This window comes from Mya arenaria, chromosome 11 (genome assembly GCF_026914265.1).
Source record: "Mya arenaria isolate MELC-2E11 chromosome 11, ASM2691426v1".
In the NCBI taxonomy this organism is placed as follows: Eukaryota; Metazoa; Mollusca; class Bivalvia; order Myida; family Myidae; genus Mya; species Mya arenaria.
Genome location: NC_069132.1, coordinates 50,286,027 through 50,307,259, shown reverse-complemented (window position 1 = coordinate 50,307,259; position 21,233 = coordinate 50,286,027). Strand labels below are relative to the sequence as shown.

The 21,233-nt window shown below is 34.1% G+C and overlaps 1 protein-coding gene across 1 annotated transcript; it reads right to left on the bottom strand.

Annotated features, from left to right (window-relative positions):
* Positions 1 to 7,555: 7,555 nt before the first annotated feature.
* LOC128209608 (uncharacterized protein DDB_G0280579-like) lies at positions 7,556 to 20,453 on the bottom strand. The gene is made up of 7 exons (XM_052913706.1): positions 20,425 to 20,453; positions 17,702 to 17,779; positions 15,620 to 15,772; positions 14,604 to 14,653; positions 13,168 to 13,227; positions 10,388 to 10,501; positions 7,556 to 10,164 (listed from the first exon to the last, which is right to left on the bottom strand). Exons 1-7 carry the CDS (start codon positions 20,429 to 20,431, stop codon positions 10,114 to 10,116), a joined length of 513 nt encoding a protein of 170 aa, XP_052769666.1. The 5' UTR covers positions 20,432 to 20,453; the 3' UTR covers positions 7,556 to 10,113.
* Positions 20,454 to 21,233: the final 780 nt, after the last annotated feature.

The window sequence follows — 21,233 nt, the reverse complement described above, 5'->3', positions numbered from 1 at the left end:
TCTAATGGGAAATATAGCTCTGCAACATATTTTAGTGAGAAATTTAGGTCTCCAACAAATTTTGGTGAGAAAAGTTGGTCTGCAATCATTGTTCTCGGTAATGTAGGTCTGCAATCATTGTTCTCGGTAATGTAGGTCTGCAATCATTGTTCTCGGTAATGTAGGTCTGCAATCATTGTTCTCGGTAATGTAGGTCTGCAATCATTGTTCTCGGTAATGTAGGTCTGCAATCATTGTTCTCGGTAATGGAGGCATGCAATCATTGTTCTCGGTAATGTAGGTCTGCAATCATTGTTCTCGGTAATGTAGGTCTGCAATCATTGTTCTCGGTAATGGAGGTCTGCAATCATTGTTCTCGGTAATGTAGGTCTGCAATCATTGTTCTCAAAATGTAGGTCTGCAATCATTGTTCTCGGTAATGGAGGTCTGCAATCATTGTTATCTGTATTGTAGGTCTGCAATCATTGTTCTCGGTCATGTAGGTCTGCAATCATTGTTCTCGGTAATGTAGGTCTGCAATCATTGTTATCTGTATTGTAGGTCTGCAATCATTGTTCTCGGTAATGGAGGTCTGCAACCATTGTTCTCGGTAATGTAGGTCTGCAACCATTGTTTTCGGTAATGTAGGTTTGCAACCATTGTTCTCGGTAATGTAAGTCTGCAACCATTGTTCTCGGTAATGTAAGTCTGCAACCATTGTTCTCGGTAATGTAAGTCTGCAACCATTGTTCTCGGTAATGTAAGTCTGCAACCATTGTTCTCGGTAATGTAGGTCTGCAACCATTGTTCTCGGTAATGTAGGTCTTCAGTCATTGTTCTCGGTATTGTAGGTCTGCCACCATTGTTCTCGGTAATGTAGGTCTGCAACCATTGTTCTCGGTAATGTAGGTCTGCAACCATTGTTGTGGAAGATGTAGGTGTGCAACCATTGTTCTCGGTAATATAGGTCTGCAACCATTGTTGTGGAAGATGTAGGTCTGCAACCATTGTTTTGGGAAATGTAGGTCTGCAACCAATATTGTGGGAAATGTAGGTCGGCAGCCATTGTTCTCGGCAATGTAGGTCTGCCACCATTCTTATGGGAAATGTAGGTCTGCAACCATTTTTATGGGACATGTAGGTCTGCAACAATTGTTATGGGAAATGTAGGTCTGCAACCATTCTTCTCGGTAATGTAGGTCTGTCACCATTGTTATTGGAAATGTAGGTCTGCAACCATTGTTTTGGTAAATGTAAGTCTGTTGTTGTGGAAGATGTAGGTCTGCAACCATTGTTGTGGAAGATGTAGGTCTGCAACCATTGTTTTGGGAAATGTTAAGTCTGCAATCATTGTTCTCGGTAATGAAGGTCTACAAACATTGTTTTGGGAAATATAGGTCTGCAACCGTTGTTTTGGGAAATGAAGGTCTGCAACCAATATTGTGTGAAATGTAGGTCTGCAGCCATTGTTCTCGGTAATGTAAGTCTGCAACCATTGTTATGGAAAATGTAGGTCTGCAACCATTGTTATGGGAAATGTAGGTCTGCAACCATTGTTATGGGACATGTAGGTCTGCAACAATTGTTATGGGAAATGTAGGTCTGCAACCATTCTTCTCGGTAATGTAGGTCTGCCACCATTGTTATGGGAAATGTAGGCCTGCAACCATTGTTATGGGAAATGTAACCATTGTTATGGGACATGTAGGTCTGCAACCACTGTTATGGGAAATGTAGGTCTGCAACCACTGTTATGGAAAATGTAGGTTTGCAACCACTGCAGTCGGTAATGTAGGTCTGCAACCACTGAAGTAGGTAATGTAGGTCTGCTAGAAGCATATTATTACCAATGCTTTTTATGGTATGCATTGCGTTCAAAATATAGATCAGAAAGCCAACGTCGTGCAGTGCAGTTCGTTATGGTTATGTTAACTTGAACTAAACATAACTAACACATAAGTACATTGTAGATATATCAGATACTCTACGTTATTGCCGGACGACGGAAGGAGCCAGAAAGGGGAAACAGCACATGTAAGGTAGGACTACAAACAATACTTTTTTTCCTTAGACCTAAGACATATTTCAAAGGCCAAACTGGTCACTGTTAAAACATCTCACACATTTAAAGGATGATGTGCGAAACAGCAGACCACGATAATATTTACATAATTAATTGGCCTTTTTCCAGCTTCCGTTGATTTTTCATAATATTCCGTACATATTGTTTACATAACATGGAAAAGCCGTTAGGCTATCTACACCTGGATTTAGTACCACGGGTCGAACTGACCACTGGGTGAGATTATATATTAAAAGTTCTAAAGCTAGGGTTTACTGCTTCTTGACCCTATGTAACGTGCGGTCACAGCTGATAACTTCACGTCATATTGAGGCACGGAATTGTTCTTGACCATAAGTTATGGTCATTTAATGGTCGTTGACCCGGTACTGCCCGTTTATGGCCGAAGAGGTTTTATGAAGGTATTATAATTTCTCAATTTTGAAGTCGAAATTTACGATTCTCTCAATATGAAGAATTACTTACTGAAGATAGCAAGCTGTTACGTGGCTTTACTTGAAATTCAAATTAACTTTAGTCAAACAATTTAAACACGACTTGTTTCGACACATTGTATTGTAAAGGTAGCTTGTTTACTCACCGTTTTCCGCTGTCATATAAGAGTAACTTCAAACTTCAACACCAGGCTTAAATATCACGAAAATACTTAAGTCAAATCTCAAACTCCGTCTTAACACATTTTATCACATAGCATTAATATTTATTAAAAATCATATATGTTTTTTACAGTTTTATAAGTGCATTCTATCATAGAATATGCTGATAAAAGCCTTTGGTTGAATTCAAAGGCAAACATATTCTACAGCCGAAAATGTCTTTGAGTAACAATTCTGTATTCTTTACTTGAGTAAACTCAAGTATACTTTTTGCTCTAGAATTAGTTTTCTTTGAAATAATGACAAACTCTTTTATCAACATATTATATGAGAAAATACATTTTCAAAAAATATAAACATGCAAGATTTTGAAGAATATTATATGCTTATATATGGTGAAATGAGTTGAGACTGAGTTTGAGATTTGACTTAAGTATTTTCGTGATATTGGGGTCAGTTCTTTGAACATTAAAACTGCATTCTCACGGATTGGCCGTTTCGACGTTTTAAAAAATGTCCTGGAATGAGCCGTTCTTTGCATATATGTGTGGCAATCAGTGATATAAGACTGCTGACAAAAGATCTTTTTTTACATATTGAAGTTAGAAAAGGATGTTTTTGTGTGTGTTTAAAAGCGTTACTAACGCTTTCAGAAAAATGAAAAACTTTCGTAATTTTCAAACAATTTAGATCTCTTTTGATGTGAAGTATCTAACATGACTGAATTGCAGACATTAATGCCAAAATTAGCGGATTCTGGGACATATGTTTTTAAAAATTGTCAAAACTGTCAATCTGTGAAAAATCAGCTTTACAAGTAGTATTGAAAACTATGTTCAAGTTGATGAACTTTCATAAGAATGACGTATAGATCTGCATTTTTATTCTATGTCAAAACATAGTGTCAAAATAAAACAAACAAGAACGAGCGTTTTTGTTAATATTTTTTTTATTTTCATTTTTAATTTCCATTGAACGAAAACAAGAATAATTATGTGTACAAAATCATACATTAAAGCTTTTTAGCATTTTTTCACTCTTTTTTCGAATTTTTAAAAATGATTATTTTTTAAACCCTATTTTTCAATGAAATTAATTCATACACTAGTATGAGTTTGAACCCTTTTCTTGTTTTTCTTCCTGATTTTGGTGTAAAAACATTGTTTTCTTTCAACTCAACTCCGAAAAAAAAACATTTTTTTTTTCCTTACCGGTAAGTTTTTTGGTATTGAAAAACTATATGAATTTGACCCCTGGTGGCTGATTTCTGCCTATTCGTGTGTCATATTTTCTCCGCAAAAATGCACCAACTTAAAGTAGCTGAGCGGTATTCATAAAACAGATGACGTCATTTCATAGCTTAAAGGGACTGTACACCAGATTGGCACCAACACAAGTTGTTTTTTCTGTAACGAATCTCAGGACAATTATCTCATAGAATGTGTTACGCTTTGATATCATAATTGTAAAAAAGGTACCAAAATGTAAAAAAAAAATGTGTCGGAGACCGGGTTCGTCACCGACCCGTGTCGCCAAAATTGCAGTCAAGCGTCGTATCGACTGAGCTTAAGGAATGAATTCTACCTGGTAGACATACCCAGTAATCTGTTTTAATGGAAAATACGAAATAACTGCTGAACTTAAATAAATTGTAAAGTATGTGGTACTTCAGTTAGTAAGTTTCAATGCATTGTACACATCGATGCCAAGTTTATTACAATTTTTGACAATTTCCTTGTTCCCCCCGCTATTTTATCATACGGATTACAGTCCCTTTAAGTCAAAACATTTGAAGATAAGTATCTCGCTGGTCATATAGTATAATAACTCAATTATATCTAAAATACTTTTTTCTCATGAATTTTATGTATTATACAAATAGTGTGTTAAAGCTGCAATCTCACAGATTGAACGTTTTGACAACTTATTTATTTATTGTCTTTGAACGAGCCAATTTTTGTGAAAATCCATTGAATCCAGTAAACTAATAATGCTGACAAAAAATTAGATCACAGATTTTTATATTTAAGTTCAAAAATTGATGTTTAATGCATTTTTCTTAAAACCGTTAGGTTTAAGCCATAAAACATTAATTTTCGAACAGAAATATGAAAATCAGCGATCTGATCTTTTGTCAGCAATCTTATATCACTGATTTGCAGATAATTACGCAAAAATTTGCTCATTCCAAGACAAAAAGTAGAAAAGTTGTAAAATCGGTAAATCTGTGAGAGTGCAGCTTTAAAATTGACTATAAAAAACCCAAAGGCATTCGTCTCAAGATAAGAAATGACCAAGGGTGTTTTATGAATGCCGGCCCAAGGCGAAAAAAGCTCCTTTCGCCAATAAATGGCAGAAATCTCCATGTACGTGAAGTTAGCGGCCTAGCGGCGTGAAGTTAGCGGCCTAGCGGCGTGAAGTTAGCGGCCTAGCGGCGTTGAAGTTAGCGGCCAAGCGGCCTAATATGGTATCTTATTTCAAAGTATGAATATATGCTTTTTCTTCTAAACAATGATAAATTAAATGTTTTTGTGCACGAAATATCAATTTCAAGCGATTTTCAACATTTTTTTTTTCAATTTTTTTTATCAAACTTCACGCCGCTAGGCCGCTAACATCACGTACATGAAATCTCCACCTTATAACAACATTCTAAAGTTAACCCACATACAAGAGTAGAACTCTCATTATTCTCAAGTCTTATGCAAGTACAAGTACTACTAACCAATTTCACAGTAATGTAGATATCTCCTTCCAGATGAGATGTGCATGTCGAGGTAGATACATATGATTATGTATTAGCACAGGTTACATCAGGGTTAATTAAGCCAGTGGATTTATTTACCAGGTCTAGCGATGTACCTGCCAACTATGACATAATTATGGCTAACTGATCTAGAGTCATACTGTTGGCCACATCATTCCTTGTTTATTTGTTGTATGTTATATGTATCTAAGCAAAAAGATGCGACGGGAGGGCGAAATAAATACATTTTTCTCATTTAGGAGAGAACAGAAGCGTGTAAAAGCACATACTTTAACCCACATCATTTATACTTGGAACCGTTTGGAAATGTTGAACTATTATATAATGCGACATGAGGGCGAACTCAATATACATTTTTCTCATTTAGGAGAGAACAGAAGCGTGTAAAAGCAAACATACTTTAACCCATATTATTTGTACTTGAAAACGTTTGGAAATGTTAAACTATTATATAATGCGACATGAGGGCGAACTCAATATACATTTTTCTCATCTATGAGAGAACAAAAGCGTGCAAAAGCACGTACTTTAACCCATGTTATTTGTACTTGAAAACGTTTGGAAATGTTAAACTATTATATAATGCGACATGAGGGCGAACTCAATATACATTTTTTCTCATCTATGAGAGAACAGAAGCGTGTAAAAGCAAACATACTTTAACCCATATTATTTGTACTTGGAACCGTATGGAAATGTTGAACTATTATATAAAGCGACATGAGGGCGAACTCAATATACATTTTTCTCATTTAGGAGAGAACAGAAGCGTGTAAAAGCAAACATACTTTAACCCATATTATTTGTACTTGAAAACGTTTGGAAATGTTGAAACTATTATATAAAGCGACATGAGGGCGAACTCAATATACATTTTTCTCATTTAGGAGAGAACAGAAGCGTGTAAAAGCAAACATACTTTAACCCATATTATTTGTACTTGAAAACGTTTGGAAATGTTGAAACTATTATATAATGCGACATGAGGGCGAACTCAATATACATTTTTCTCATTTAGGAGAGAACAGAAGCGTGTAAAAGCAAACATACTTTAACCCATATTATTTGTACTTGAAAACGTTTGGAAATGTTGAAACTATTATATAAAGCGACATGAGGGCGAACTCAATATACATTTTTCTCATTTAGGAGAGAACAGAAGCGTGTAAAAGCACATACTTTAACCCATGTTATTTGTACTTGAAAACGTTTGGAAATGTTGAACTATTATATAATGCGACATGAGGGCGAACTCAATAAACATTTTTCTCATTTAGGAGAGAACAGAAGCGTGTAAAAGCAAACATACTTTAACCCATATCATTTACACTTGGAACCGTATGGAAATGTTGAATTAATATGCCCTTTGAGTGCAGTTCAAAACTTAACGTTGTTCGGAATTGATAGTCCAGAAAACATTTTTGTGCGATTTGATGCAACATTGCTTTACAAGAAAGCTGTGGTTTTACTTTTGCAATTAAGAACATTATAAGTCTCGCTGACTTTTTTTTTTTAAATTTGGTGAAAAATAGAGATGGTCGGCGTATTTGTTGGAAGATAGGTGTGGTAAATCCGCCAAGAAGATGATCTTTATTCGCTTTCAGTATCTTCGATCAAATTATTAAATATTTAGAATGAAATTTCATTATGCTGTCACTTGTATATGTTCATGAAATAAAAATGTTTAAACGAAATCCGTCCGTCAGGGCTAGATCCAGACAAGTCATTGTTTGGGGGGGGGGGGGGGTACTAGGGTTTGGCTCGGGAGGGGCCCTCCCGTTCGAAGACTATTTTGACCTTTTTGTATGAAATGATGCATTTTCCAGTATAACTTGACTACTTGATAGCACATTATTATGACTATTAGAATGGACGAATTTTCCAGCAGACAGTCATTACAGCACACATTTTGGTCTCATAGTTCTGCGATTTCCTGATTCTTTACATATATCAGTAAACATGACGGTCACACGGAACATCTATTTGGAGTAAAACTGTCTTCATAATATTTTCAGTGGCACAAAGTGTGCTGTTCGTTTGAATCATTTTTTTCATATTTGATTTTGTTGTCTAAAAGTATTAATACGTGAACAATCACATTCATTTAAACACGTCAACAAATCTATAATGTACAATATTTCATCGTATATTTTATTCAATATATTAAACACGAAAAGTCAACAACTTTTTGAACCATATTTTAGAGTGTTCCGAATATCTAAACAGTACCAAGTAAACAGTTATACGTAAAAAACGTTCAATAACTACCGTTTGGATAAATAACACACGTTACACTCAAAATTCACTCATACCAGGCGCGTAGCTGACTGTTATGAGAATATGCAGTTGTATCATGAACTTTTTACAGGTCGAATTTTTTGTCATTCCAAAAACCCTGAATTCGAAATAAAAACCAAAGGGGGTGAAGGTGTTAATATGCTGCACGGTCTATTGATCTGCGAAATCCCAAATTGGCCCAAGCTACAGGCCTGCATACCCACGCTAATAAAGTAGTTATTGAAAGTTGTCCTTGACATAATGTTTAAATCAGATACAATGTACACACTTCCACTGTGATTCAAATTATACACTCACACATTGCCCTCATGTATTATTTCAATTACTAAGGTTGTACATACAACCACTATACAACTTGTTATAGTATCATACATGATCTTATAAAAATTATTTGTTTTCTTAATACTATTATCATTTATTATCATAACTTTAACTACAAAAAAGTAATATAATATGTACAATGCATATTATTTTAACAATACCACAGTGCATAATGGATAGAATACTTCTGTCAGATAGCAATACTAAAACACTGGTTCACTTTCAAGTCTTAACATAGGCTGAGAGACTATAAAAATGTGATAAATGTACTTCGAGTATCATTTTTGATGAACAAAAAATGTCCAGGACAGTGGATTGCCATGAAAATTCATTTACAAGTTCACTTTACTAAGCAGAAACTTACTTCACAAGGAATTTACTTGGCTGAATCTTAATTTACAATAAAGTTACCTTGTTTTAAACTAAATTCACAAGCCAGAAGAGCATATAAGACCAATTTGGAAGTGACCTCTCCATGTTTCAGTTCTTTTTTCTTAATATTAACACATGACAGTGAATCGAAGCATGGACATACCATCTCATACCATTGGCTACTTTCTTCCCATATTTGGTGTTAACGGTTTTGAAAACTCAAGTAATCAGCACTAATTTCCATATATAATTCTCAATTGACTATAGAATATATAGGATTTTTTTTAGTGGTCTCTGACCTGAACATGTATAACATTGTAAGGTCTCTCAGAGAACAACAATATCACTTCTATGATGAACTCATCTTATCTTTGAAAGAGAACAATTATATGATATGAGATAATATGAATATTCCGGGTCAACGTAAAGTCACCGGGTTATATGCCAGCAAAATCGGAAGCGCTTCAATATACACATAATCACATGCAACGAATCAAATGGCGCCACTTTAAGTATGGCCATTTCAAATTGAATAGATGCATAATTTATATGTGCCTTGGCTAAAAGTATCTGATATTACTTTTAACAACAATATTCCCTCCATTTAAGTTCAACTTTAACATAAAGTTGTGATAAAAAAACATGATACCGGTACTTAAGTTTTTAACAATGTTAAAGGGAAAACAATTCTTAACAAATAACATGAAATAAGAATTATAAACGCACAAGCATTTACAAAACAGCCATTATCATAGCAATTTAAGTAATTATCTTTTTGATAATATAATGATTATATTTCATTATCATTAACAGCTGATAATTGAAAACATAAAATAATAATATTACTATTTCATCATTATTAACAACTGAATAGAAATAATAAATATTATCGTTTTATTAATATTATCATTATTATTATTATTATTATTATTAACAGCTGTATAGAAAATAAAAAATCAAGTTATTACATTTGATATATTTACAATCATTATAAAAACAAACTAGTTTTATATAATTATTTTTCTGTATAAAAGTTACATTTTCATTTCCTGCACCCAAAATCCTTACAAATAACACCAAAATAATACATCCTCAGCAGTTATCTAAAATTCACATGTTTAAACCTGGGAGAAGTGTGCTGAGTTGAAACAGAGTTATTTTAATTATTTTTATGAACAATTGACAAAAAGCAACAAGCAGATACGCAATTCAACAGAATTTTGTAAATCAAAGCATAAAATAATTCAACTTTCAATATCGTTTAATGACTTTTAAAAAGATTATGCATTTTCACGAGCATTGTTAAATAACTGCTTACAACAGAGGTCAATTTTGAACTTTTGATGATAATTTATGATGAAAATAAGAAAAAAAGAAATTGTTTCATTTTCTGACCCATATAACAAGAAATGAGTCACTTTAAAAAGCATTCAACATAATTAATAGCTATGTTGAATTTGAAAATGTTATGCAAGTTATTTTGATTTTCTTCAAAATATGCAACTCCCATAACAGAAATCAATGAACTGGATCAAGGGAAATAACTCCCATAACAGAAATCAATGAACTGGATCAAGGGAAATAACTCCCATAACAGAAATGTGGATATTAAAATCAATGAAATGGATCAAGGGAAACTACTTTCTACCGAATGTAAATACTGCATGCAGAGTAGTAACCCCTGGGTATTATCTCAGCTACATGGTCGCATTGAGAAACTTGAGCACTTCCTCCCTATTTTTGTCCCCCTGAAATGAAAACAAACACAATGGTAACCTTGGCTAAAACTAGAGCTTCATTATTCTCGGGCCATTATTATGAACAGTCTCATGTCTGAGCTCAGACTTAAGAAAACATATAATTATTTAAGTGGCCGACCAAATAAGTGATAGACAAACAGTAGTAGGTTTTAATTAAGTTCTTTCAGCAAAAATAACACTTTTTCTAAAAATAAAACAATAATGATGATACCTCTTTATCCATTTTGGTCTTTTTCAACTTGCGGTGAATTTTCCGCCCCGACAAGGCACTTCGTTCCTCCTTGCTTTTCTTCTGTTTCTTCTTTTTACCCTTCCCTTTCATAAACTGAAACAACATGGTATTTTGCATGATCAAAAAACTGAGACATTAAGTGAAAGGAAAGAACAGTTTTAACTTTTTTCATTAAATAAATGCATTTATTGAACAATCAGCATAACTTCAAGTAATTTTGTGCAAAACTCAGTTATGGATTTGCCAGAATAACAGGAGCACCGCGAACTGAACGCCAATGTTAGTCTGTTGTTTTTTTCCCGGTTAACAAGGGGCATTATATTCTCTTATTAAAGCCAGATTTATGGGTATTGCAATACATTTGCATAATTTTTATTGTTTCTGGTAACAGGAGTACCAAGTTTGATATTAATATTTTTTAAGGTAAGACTGCGGTTCAAGTTTTTGTACTCTGACAACAAAGGCCAATGCCAACAATAATAAAATAATTATGTCAATACCTACAATATTTCTTTAAACTAGAAATGTGTCCATAGGACACGGATGCCCCCACTTCGATTTTTTGTCACAGAAAATAAGCCATAATGATTATTCAGGATAATCTGAGGGCCCTAACTCCTAAATGATTAAAGCGATTTCCATGGCTATCGAACTTGATCAAGATATTATGGTCACAAACATGTGTTAAAAGTTTGGTGAGGATTGGACAAACAGTTTTCAAGAATTAGATCGGAAACAATCTTCGGGACGTATTTTTCAAGTCTTTTTTTGCAAATAAAGGGCCGTAACTCCTAAATGACAAAAGCGATTTCCATGGCTATTGATCTTGATCAAGATATTATGGTCACAATCATGTATGTAAAGTTTGGTGAGGATTGGACACATACTTTTCAAGAATTAGATTGGAAACATATATTTTTGAAGTATTTTTGGCAAAAAAGGGCCGTAACTCCTAAATGACTAAAGCGATTTCCATGACTATCGAACTTGATCAAGATATTATGGTCACAAACATGTGTTAAAAGTTTGGTGAGGATTGGACAAACAGTTTTCAAGAATTAGATCGGAAACAATCTTCGGGACGTATTTTTCAAGTCTTTTTTTGCAAATAAAGGGCCATAACTCCTAAATGACAAAAGCGATTTCCATGGCTATCGAACTTGATCAAGATATTATGGTCACAATCATGTATGTAAAGTTTGGTGAGGATTGGACACATACTTTTCAAGAATTAGATTGGAAACATATATTTTTGAAGTATTTTTGGCAAAAAAGGGCCGTAACTCCTAAATGACTAAAGCGATTTCCATGACTATCGAACTTGATCAAGATATTATGGTCACAAACATGTGTTTAAAGTTTGGTGAGGATTGGACAAACGGTTTTCAAGAATTAGATCGGAAACAATCTTCGGGAATTTTTGGCAAAAAAGGGCCGTAACTCCTAAATGACTAAAGCGATTTCCATGACTATCGAACTTGATCAAGATATTATGGTCACAAACATGTGTTTAAAGTTTGGTGAGGATTGGACAAACGGTTTTCAACAATTAGATCGGAAACAATCTTCGGGACGTACGTATGTACGTACGTACGTACGTACGTACGGACAAGGGCAACCCTATATGCCGCCACTTTGTGGGGGCATAAAAAACAGACATGCCTCCATCTTCAGCAAATATCAACTACAGAATTATAATGAACTAGTGTTGGGAATCGTTTCCAGTTTGACTATTGATAATTCGTTCCACTCAAGTGACCGATTATCGACAGTACAATCGGTTTTTGAAATACCTTAATTGTAGTTTTAATCTTGTAAAATAAATTGTCATCCTTAACTATGCTTATGTTATGTTTATGTTTGATGTAATAAAGTGCTGTTGTTGCTTTCGGCCATATTGTTAATGATAAGAACTGAACACCTCCAATTGTACAAATGAACTCAAAGAAGAAAATTGGGGGAAATAAAACTAACGCAAATAAAGAGAGAAAATAATTAAAACAACTGCCGCTTGAATCAATGATCGATTATGACCAACTACAATCGATTGTCACTGATTTCAGGACCAACCAATCAGTTTTCGATTATAATTGATCATTGACACATCACTGTGTACTAACACAGTGGTTGAAATTAACACAAGCCCGCAAGCCCTGCACTGGTAAAATGACTTTTGGACTTGCTCAAATTCTGAACATAATAAAGCAGGGCTTGTTAAAAAATTGGATGCCAAGCAATAGTATAAGAATTTAGGCTTGTTCATCCAAAAGTCTTATTTCGATGACTGCTTATACAACTATTAGCACAATTATATTAACATACATACATGCGTCCAATAGGAAAGAAATGTTTCTGCTTACAACTTGTAGATATTACATTAAAAGCTGCGCTATCACAGATTGACATATTTTTTTCATTTTTTGTTTTGGAATGAGCCACTTTTGCATTTGGAAACCAGTGATACAAGATGGCTGACTACAGATAAGATCACATTTTTTTCATAATAAATGGTTGATAATTGATGATTTATGGCTAAAAGCTTTTCTAAAGCTTAAAGAAAATTGCAATTTTCAGAATTTTTTTTTTTTAAGAAAATGAGATCTGTTCTATTGCGAGTTATCTTATATGACTGAATTGATGGCAGTTATGCCCAATATCTGCTGATTCTGAGACAAAAACTAAAAAACCCATAAAAACCATCAATTTGTGAGAGTGCAGCTCTAAAGCATTAAAAATGACAACTTAGACCCTGTACCAACCTGTGAAAGCTGCACGGGTCCTGCCTTGTCGCTACTTTTTCGTCGTCTATGCTTTTCCTTCTACCAAGCCCACAAATGCACATCGCCCATGACAGTACCAAAAGCCGTCGTTTATTTTTGCATATGTTCACGAAGCCAGAAACATCATAGATCGTCAGTAAATCACCAGGTTGTGGAAAACCCATTCATGGAAAAGACAGACAGTGAGTAACAAGGAACAAAATGGCTTAAATCATAAATGTGTGCTTAAATCATAAATGTGTCACATTACAGGAAATTGGGTTCAAAGTCAGAAGCCCCAATTTAAAACTACAGCGTTTATGAGTATTTGCCAACGCTCTGTTTTTCTTCATCAAAAAGGGGCATAACTCAAAAATTATTAGCCAGAGTTTTTGGCTTAAATATATGCTCAATGTTCACTGCTACATGTGTACCAAGTTTCATATCAATTACTTGAATAGTATTTCAGTTACTATGATTTTCTTTTTCAGACCAAAAGAAATTAACAGCTATTATAATAAAATATGCCAAAAAACTGTAATGTGACACAATTCCTATTAACAATTCTCATGAGTCGGCATAACATAGATGAAGAAATTAGCAATGTATATATAAAATGTTTATAAGGATATCACATAACACTAGCAGCACTGTAATGTGTCGGAAAAAAATAATGTTAGGATGTCAGCTTAACCCTTTGCATGCTGGGTAAATTGTCGTCTGCTCAAAAATGTCGTCTGTTTTATTCTAAATTTCTTTCAATTTACTTTTGGGATATATTGACTGAGTGGCAAACAGCTTGGAACCTGACCAGGCGCCAAGTTACTCGGTGTCTGGTCTGGTTCCAAGCTGTTTGCAAAGCCTTTAAAATCGCCATCAGCAGCCTAAGGGTTAAACAAGCTTTTAGATTAGATCTATACCATCTTCAATATGATCAAAAGTGGGGTTGAATGGTCTAGTGACATGGGTGTCTGCCTCTTATCCAAGTGGTTGTGGGTTTACTCTTTAAAGCGTTTTCATGGCCTCTCAAAATTGACATTAACACTGGTTTCTACCCATGAAGTTATCTGCTATGAGCTACCATCTTTTGTCACAATCAAGCTTGACATTTTGAGAACAAACCTGTACAATGTAAGGTTTATGCATAACTTAACTTTTCATTCTAGACAGGCTATCGTTTACAGATTATTCACGGATTTTTTTGTCAGCTTCTTATACCCCCAATCGTCTTATACGCAGTCATTTACGGTACACTTTTGATCTAAAGTATTTCTAACAAAACTTGAGAAAACAGTTTCAGCTGTACTTGTATTAATTATATTTAAATATGCTGACAAATTGTTTAAAAGTTGACAACGATGGTATAAATCATGTTGTTAACTTCAACAAAATTCTGAACAATCGGCCGATTATGTGAAAGCTTCAATCAATGTTACCTGGTGTTTCCCAGAGTGTTTGCGTCTCTTTCTCTTTCGATATTCCTCATCTGGAAATATTGAATAAAAATAAACACCCCAATTATAAAGTATGTATGTATATGTACCAGGGCTTCTAAAAAACAACAATTTGCCGGTCTGGACCAATTTTGACACTGCCGGACTGATCTCAGTAGCCGAAAAGGGTTAAAATTTGGTCTGAAATTTGTAAAATTTTTTTATATTTTTGGTCCAAAATGGATTAGTCAGTAAAAATTGTAATACACAACCCTGGTTTGTCATTCCTCTAAAACCCAATAAAAGTACCTTTAAATAAAATCTTGGAGTTGGATTTTGGTTCCAGATAATAAACGTAGTTTTAAACATGTTATTAAGGTATTTTTAACTTGACTTTCTGACTAGCACTATATTTCCTTAAAATATCAGGTAATTTAAAAACCAGTCATCTATAACATTTGCCAAGTTTGTTGACTCTTAAGTGGAAAAGTTTTGGACATTTGTACATCAAGGCGAGAAATGCAAATTTATGTTTTTTCAATCACTCTGCTTTTACTAAGTGCAGTGGTAAACGAAACCCCAGGTGCAAAACTTAATAAGCTAAATAAAATTCCACCAAGGTTTCTTGACTTGAGTTGAAACAGTTTTTGAGTTTTCAGTGACTCAAGTTTAGAAATGTCATTTATTGCTATTTTAAGGGCCATATGTACTGGTTAATGCCCCCCTCCCACACACGCATTACATGCATTGTGTCAAACAGAATTCCTTAGACCTTGCCACCCAGCAAAGTCTCATTAAGTTTGATTGGTGGTAGCCAAACAGGACCGGTGGGTTTTACCAGGTTCCACCAAAACACAAGACCAAACTGACACCGCAGTAAGTATTATTGACTTAGTATCATTTAATGTAACTTTCCTCATTAGTAAAAAGATAAGAGTTTAAACTAAAGACTCGCTAAGCTACATGTAATAACACGATATGAAGAGCGGGGATAACTTTTATTAAACAAAAAGTAAAACCTGAAGATGATGAATCTGATTCACTGGAAGAGGAAGAGGAGGATGATGACAAGGAGGAGGAGGATGAGGAGGAGGAAGACGAGGATGATGATGATGAAGAACTGGATGACTCTTCTCTGGATTTGTGGGAATGTCTTCTCTTCTTTCTTGGTTCTGAATTGGAATTTAAAAAATATTATACACAACATGTACAATTTTACATGGTATTTTAATATGAAAACCAAAACTTGAGCATATAATTTATACAACATTTACCTCAATACAAAAATACTTTTTCATAAAAGTTATAAAGCTTGATTCTATGCCAAGCCATAAACCACCTATACCAAACCATTGTACAAATGTTACAGAAGAAAGTAAAATACACTCTTAATCTTAACCATAATTTTCAAAGGCTGTTCCATGAAATAAACGACAACTACAAACAGTCAGGCCTTAAAAGAAATATATTGTTTGGTTAGGGTTACATCCATTTCAAAAATAGGTAGGGTAGGTAGGCTTTTTCTTTTCTTTTTTTATTAGGTTTATATAAGAACGTCATTTTCATCAAAGCGGAATGGTGTTATGGTTATCTTCTGTTAAGCATTAAAGGTTTTAAACTACATATTGAAAAGCAATTAAAACAAGAGCTGTCGTAAGAAAGCGCGCTCGACTTCGCCGCTTTGACTTAGAAGTGAATACAATAACAATGTAATATTACCAAGTTTGGTCTATTTATGTCAAACCTAACTAAAATTATTCAATACATACGGTGACTTTGATGCTCCCCTCCCATCAGACGAAAAATGACGCAAGTCATTCAAATAACTTGATTTCCCATTATGAAAATGTGGTAAAGAATATACAAATATGCCTTTCAAAAGAAATAATAAAAAAAATAATAAAAAAAATTCAAGGGCCATATAGTATAGCCCTCCTTGTTTTCCCTTGGTAAAAAACTGGTTAAGAATGTAAAAATGTGCCTGTCAAAAGAAATTAAAAAAAAATATATATATATATTGAAGGGACATTATTTGTATTTAGGGTTAAAATGGAGTTATGTTTCTTGTTGTAAGATGGTCATAAATAATTTTGAATTTTATTAAGTGCATTGAATGAAAGGTATAGAAGTTTTTTTATTTAAATCCCAACTTGCCCTTAACTTTTACTTGCCTAAAACTTTAACTTAAGTCAATCAGGGGCCATAACTTGTATTAAGGATATGGAGTTATGTAACCTCATTGGGTGATGGTCCTGAACAATTGTGTGAAGTATTAAGTCAATTGAATGAAGGGTATAGAAGTTATTAATAAATATCCCAACCTGCCCTCAAACTTTAACCTAAGTTCCATAGTCAATCAGGGGCCATAATTTGTATAAAAGATAATATGGAGTTATCTAACCTCATTATGTGATGGCTCTGAACAACTGTGTGAAGTATTAAGTCAATTGAATGAATGGTATTGGAGTTTTAAGTGAAAATCCCAACTTGCCCTAAAACTTTAACCTGCCCTAAAACTTTAACCTAAGTCAATCAGGGGCCATACCTTGTATTTAGGATAATATGGAGTTATGTAACCTCATTTTGTGATGGTCCTGAACAACTGTGTGAAGTATTATGTCAATTGAACAAAGGGTATAGAAGTTATTTATAAATATCCCAACCTGCCCTAAAACTTTAACCTAAGTTTCATAGTCAATCAGGGGCCATAATCTGTGTAAAGAATAATATGGAGTTATCTAATGTCATCATGTGATGGCCCTGAACAACTGTGTGAAGTATTAACTCAATTGAATGAAAGGTATTGGACTTATAAGTGAAAATCCCAACTTGCCCTAAAACTTTAACCGGATGCCGAAGCCGACGCTGGGGCGAGTAGTATAGCCCATCTATTCTTCGAATAGTCGAGCTAAAAAGAAATATTTTGCTTTATTTTTTCTCTTTTTTTTTTCAAACTGAAAATAAAAACAGTAAGGTCCGCGCCTATTCCATAGGTAGGGCCGGGTAACCCGAACCAAATGTATTTTTTGGGGGGGCCTCACCATTAATCTATTTGAGTCGCAAAAACATAAAAAAGACAAGGAAACAAAATGGTTTATTACCACGGTCATTATATTCTTCACTTCTTGAACTGTGAAAACTTGAAGACCTCCTTTTGCGCTGCTTTTCAACTCTTACATCTGAAAATGTGGCATTGTTGTCATATTATATAGTCTAGTTTACTCATTCAAAGCCGCTATGATCCTACCCTAAATTGGTTCCAACAGCAAACAAATTTGTGATACCAAATTCAAACACTTTCGAAGGTGTTTTTCGTCTGACATAGACTACAGAGATTTTGATGAAGTTGTTATAAGTTTTATAGGAAACATCTGTCAAAGTACTGGTTCACATTCTTTTTAATTTTATGGTAAAAACCGTTATTGTGTGACCAGTAAATCTACCTTCTGTTTTATTCCACGGAAAACCCATACCCCTTACACTTAAAACATGATTTAAAATTATTTATTATTAAAATTATCTTTTAAATAACTTACAATACAAGGGAAGCAACTTAATCATAATCAGTTCAGTAACAATGAAAAGCTACCTCCCTTGCTTTTGAGAATAGGTTTCATTCAACATTTTGCTCTGACTAAGATCAACATTTTCTTATTTATGGATTTTATCGTCAACTAAACAAAGTAGATGTAGATGTCAAAAACAGGATTTTTGTACAAACAGGCCATATCATGGGTCAGAATGTCTGACCCATTCCCAATACCAAATATGTTTATTTTTTCAAAATTTTAAGAAAAAAAAATCTCAAATGAGATGAAATCACTGTCACAAAAAGCCTAATTTCTCGACTTACACTTTGCTATTTAGCCAGGAATAATTCATTCGGAACAATTGCTCATTTACAATTATAAATGCATTTATCAGCACTTTTGGGCAACATTCATGGAACGTACTATACTGGGCAGTTGCCTTATTCCAGATTTGCCTGAAAAATCAGAAATCGTTAAAAAAAACGTTTCAATGACCGTGATTAGTATAGAATGATCACAGTGTACGCAACTGACCTCAATAGCAACAGAAACAAAATAAAAGTGCAACTATGTGAGTATAATCACAAAATAAATACCTCTTAAATATCGCTTTTCCAATTGTCAATATTAAGTCAAGTGGGGGATGACGTCATACAGCGCGAGTTTTTATATTGAGATTCTGTAGAGGTATCTTTGAATAAGAGACCTACTATACGAAGTTTGTGACAAATCATCACTCACAAAATACAAAAATACACATAAGAATACATCGGAATATTGAATGCATGCTTTTCAGTTAAATAGCATTTAAATATTTGTATATTGACTTGATGATGTTTACGTTGTTCTTTAAAAAAAGCCGAATATTTAGGCACTAAATGCATGAATTCGTACATTGTTTATGTCCTCATTTCTTCCTAATAATTATACAAAAACTAATTGTTTTTTTCTTAAATGCTCTTTCCATTTTGGTTAATTTAGGACCCAACATTTTTCTGTCAAAATTTCATGCACCTATGTTTAGTAATTCTGACAGTATTTTAAGAAAAATTGATCCGGAATTAGGCAACTGCCCAGTACATTAATTTCACAGAGAAATGTTGCCCAAAATGATAATTTTATGGAGTATTTTTATTCCCAATATTGCAAATAATTACACAACTTGAAAACAACTTTTTGTAAGTACTTTGTCCCAAGTTGACAAAAAGGCCTGAAATTTCTAACCAAATCTGTAAAATTTACATCACAAATTTTCCCAAATTGTCGAAGGTCTATTTCCAAAAATGGATAGAAAAAGCCCTGACCAATCACTGGCATTCGCAGGAAGGGGAAATAAGATATTTATGAAACATAATAACCCAGATGTATCTACAAGTAATATGAAAGTTATTAATTAACACAAAAGATGGGCCTAAAGATGCTCATATGCACTGTGACGAAATTCTCTTGTGTGTTACATTTTGACATTTAAGCAGGTTAGAACAATGTTGTTGTTTTAGAAAACAACTCACCAAAACAAGAGGAAACTCATAAGCTTTGCCTATGCAAGCATCTTTATTGACCGAGAGCAATTAATTATCTTTTATGGTAAGCAACGGAGTGTTTTAACATGTGCTCGGGATTTGGAAACAGTCATATTTGGGATTACAACCAGTAGTAGTAAGTACCGTCCAATGACGATAAGATAAATTGTTAAGGCAGTAATTTTAACCGTCTCCGTGGCCTAGTGGTTAAGCACCCGCCTACAGAGCGGGTGGTGGTTGGTTTGATCCCTGGCCGCATCATACCAAAAGACATTAAAAGTTGGTACAATTAGCTCCCTTGCATAGCTTGGAAAAGTGGTGTACTCAGTATTGGTTAACCCAGGAAAGTTGTACCCCGTGTATCGGTGCTTTACACCGCGCACGTGAAAGAACCAAGGGGTCTCTTCGAAAAAGAGCTAGGGTATCGCACCCGGACTTCCTTGTATCCCACTACTGTCACTTCAGTGTGCTGTCCCTTCAGCAAAAACAAAGGACCCCATTGGAAATAAGTGCTTGTACTTTCACGCATTATCCTTGACCCCAAGGTCTAAAGAAATACATACATGCATACATGTACCTTATTTTTAAAATTAGAGCTAGCAATATTGAAGGACTAAATAATTACGACAAATGATAGATGTCATGACAAGCTTTCCGATTCAATCAATTTGTCCATGTGTAGGTTATTGAAATAAGTTATAAACTCTGTTACAGGTAAGTGAAAACACTTGAAAATAGGTCATATTTTAAAGAAATAAAAAGTTTGGTTACCTGTCATCTTTTTTATTGTTCAAAACGTCCACTTTCAAAACGGCAAGCAACAGTCAAAACGTCCAAAATTAAAAACGCTCTTCAACTTTTCAGTCAGTTCATTATGACCGTTGTGTCATCTATGCCTTAACAATTATATTCTTGTCATTTGTTCGTCAGGATTTTGCAGTTATCTATTTATAGTTATCCTCGTAAACTCCACACACCGTTCCTTGTTTTTCAGGATTTCTGACTTCAAGGTTAGCCTAAAATAAATCACCTTAGTGCAAGAACTCAATATCTGCTTCTGTTTCTATATGCAGGTATTGAGTTATTGCACTAGGGTGACGAAATGATGCTTTACCTATGCCAAATTTACTTGTGTCAAAGTTTGGTTGGTTAAGATTGAGGCATATAAGACTTTAGGAATAAATATAATTTTTGAAACCTATTACAAAACATGTTATGAAAAAGTCAAGGAGGGAAAACCGGAAACTTAGAAATCAGATTAGGAACCAAACATTTTATTCACAATTTCTTCAAAGCAAGGATCTGTTTGAAAGTAAATGTATGAGCACCCCTTTTTCTCTCGTATACCATTTCACGATACTGTATATCAAGCCTAGAATAGCCTAGAATAGGTTTTGTGTGTCTGAATTTCAATCTGTTTTGTAGCGATTAAAAAAAAACACGATTTTAATCTTTAGCTCAATATTCCTTATTATGCAATACTTAAACATATCTATTGAACCTTTTATCTCTTTTGTAAGCTGTGCTAGTTTAAAAAAAATATGTAGGAGCAAACGCTTACTTTTGAATGAACTACCTGA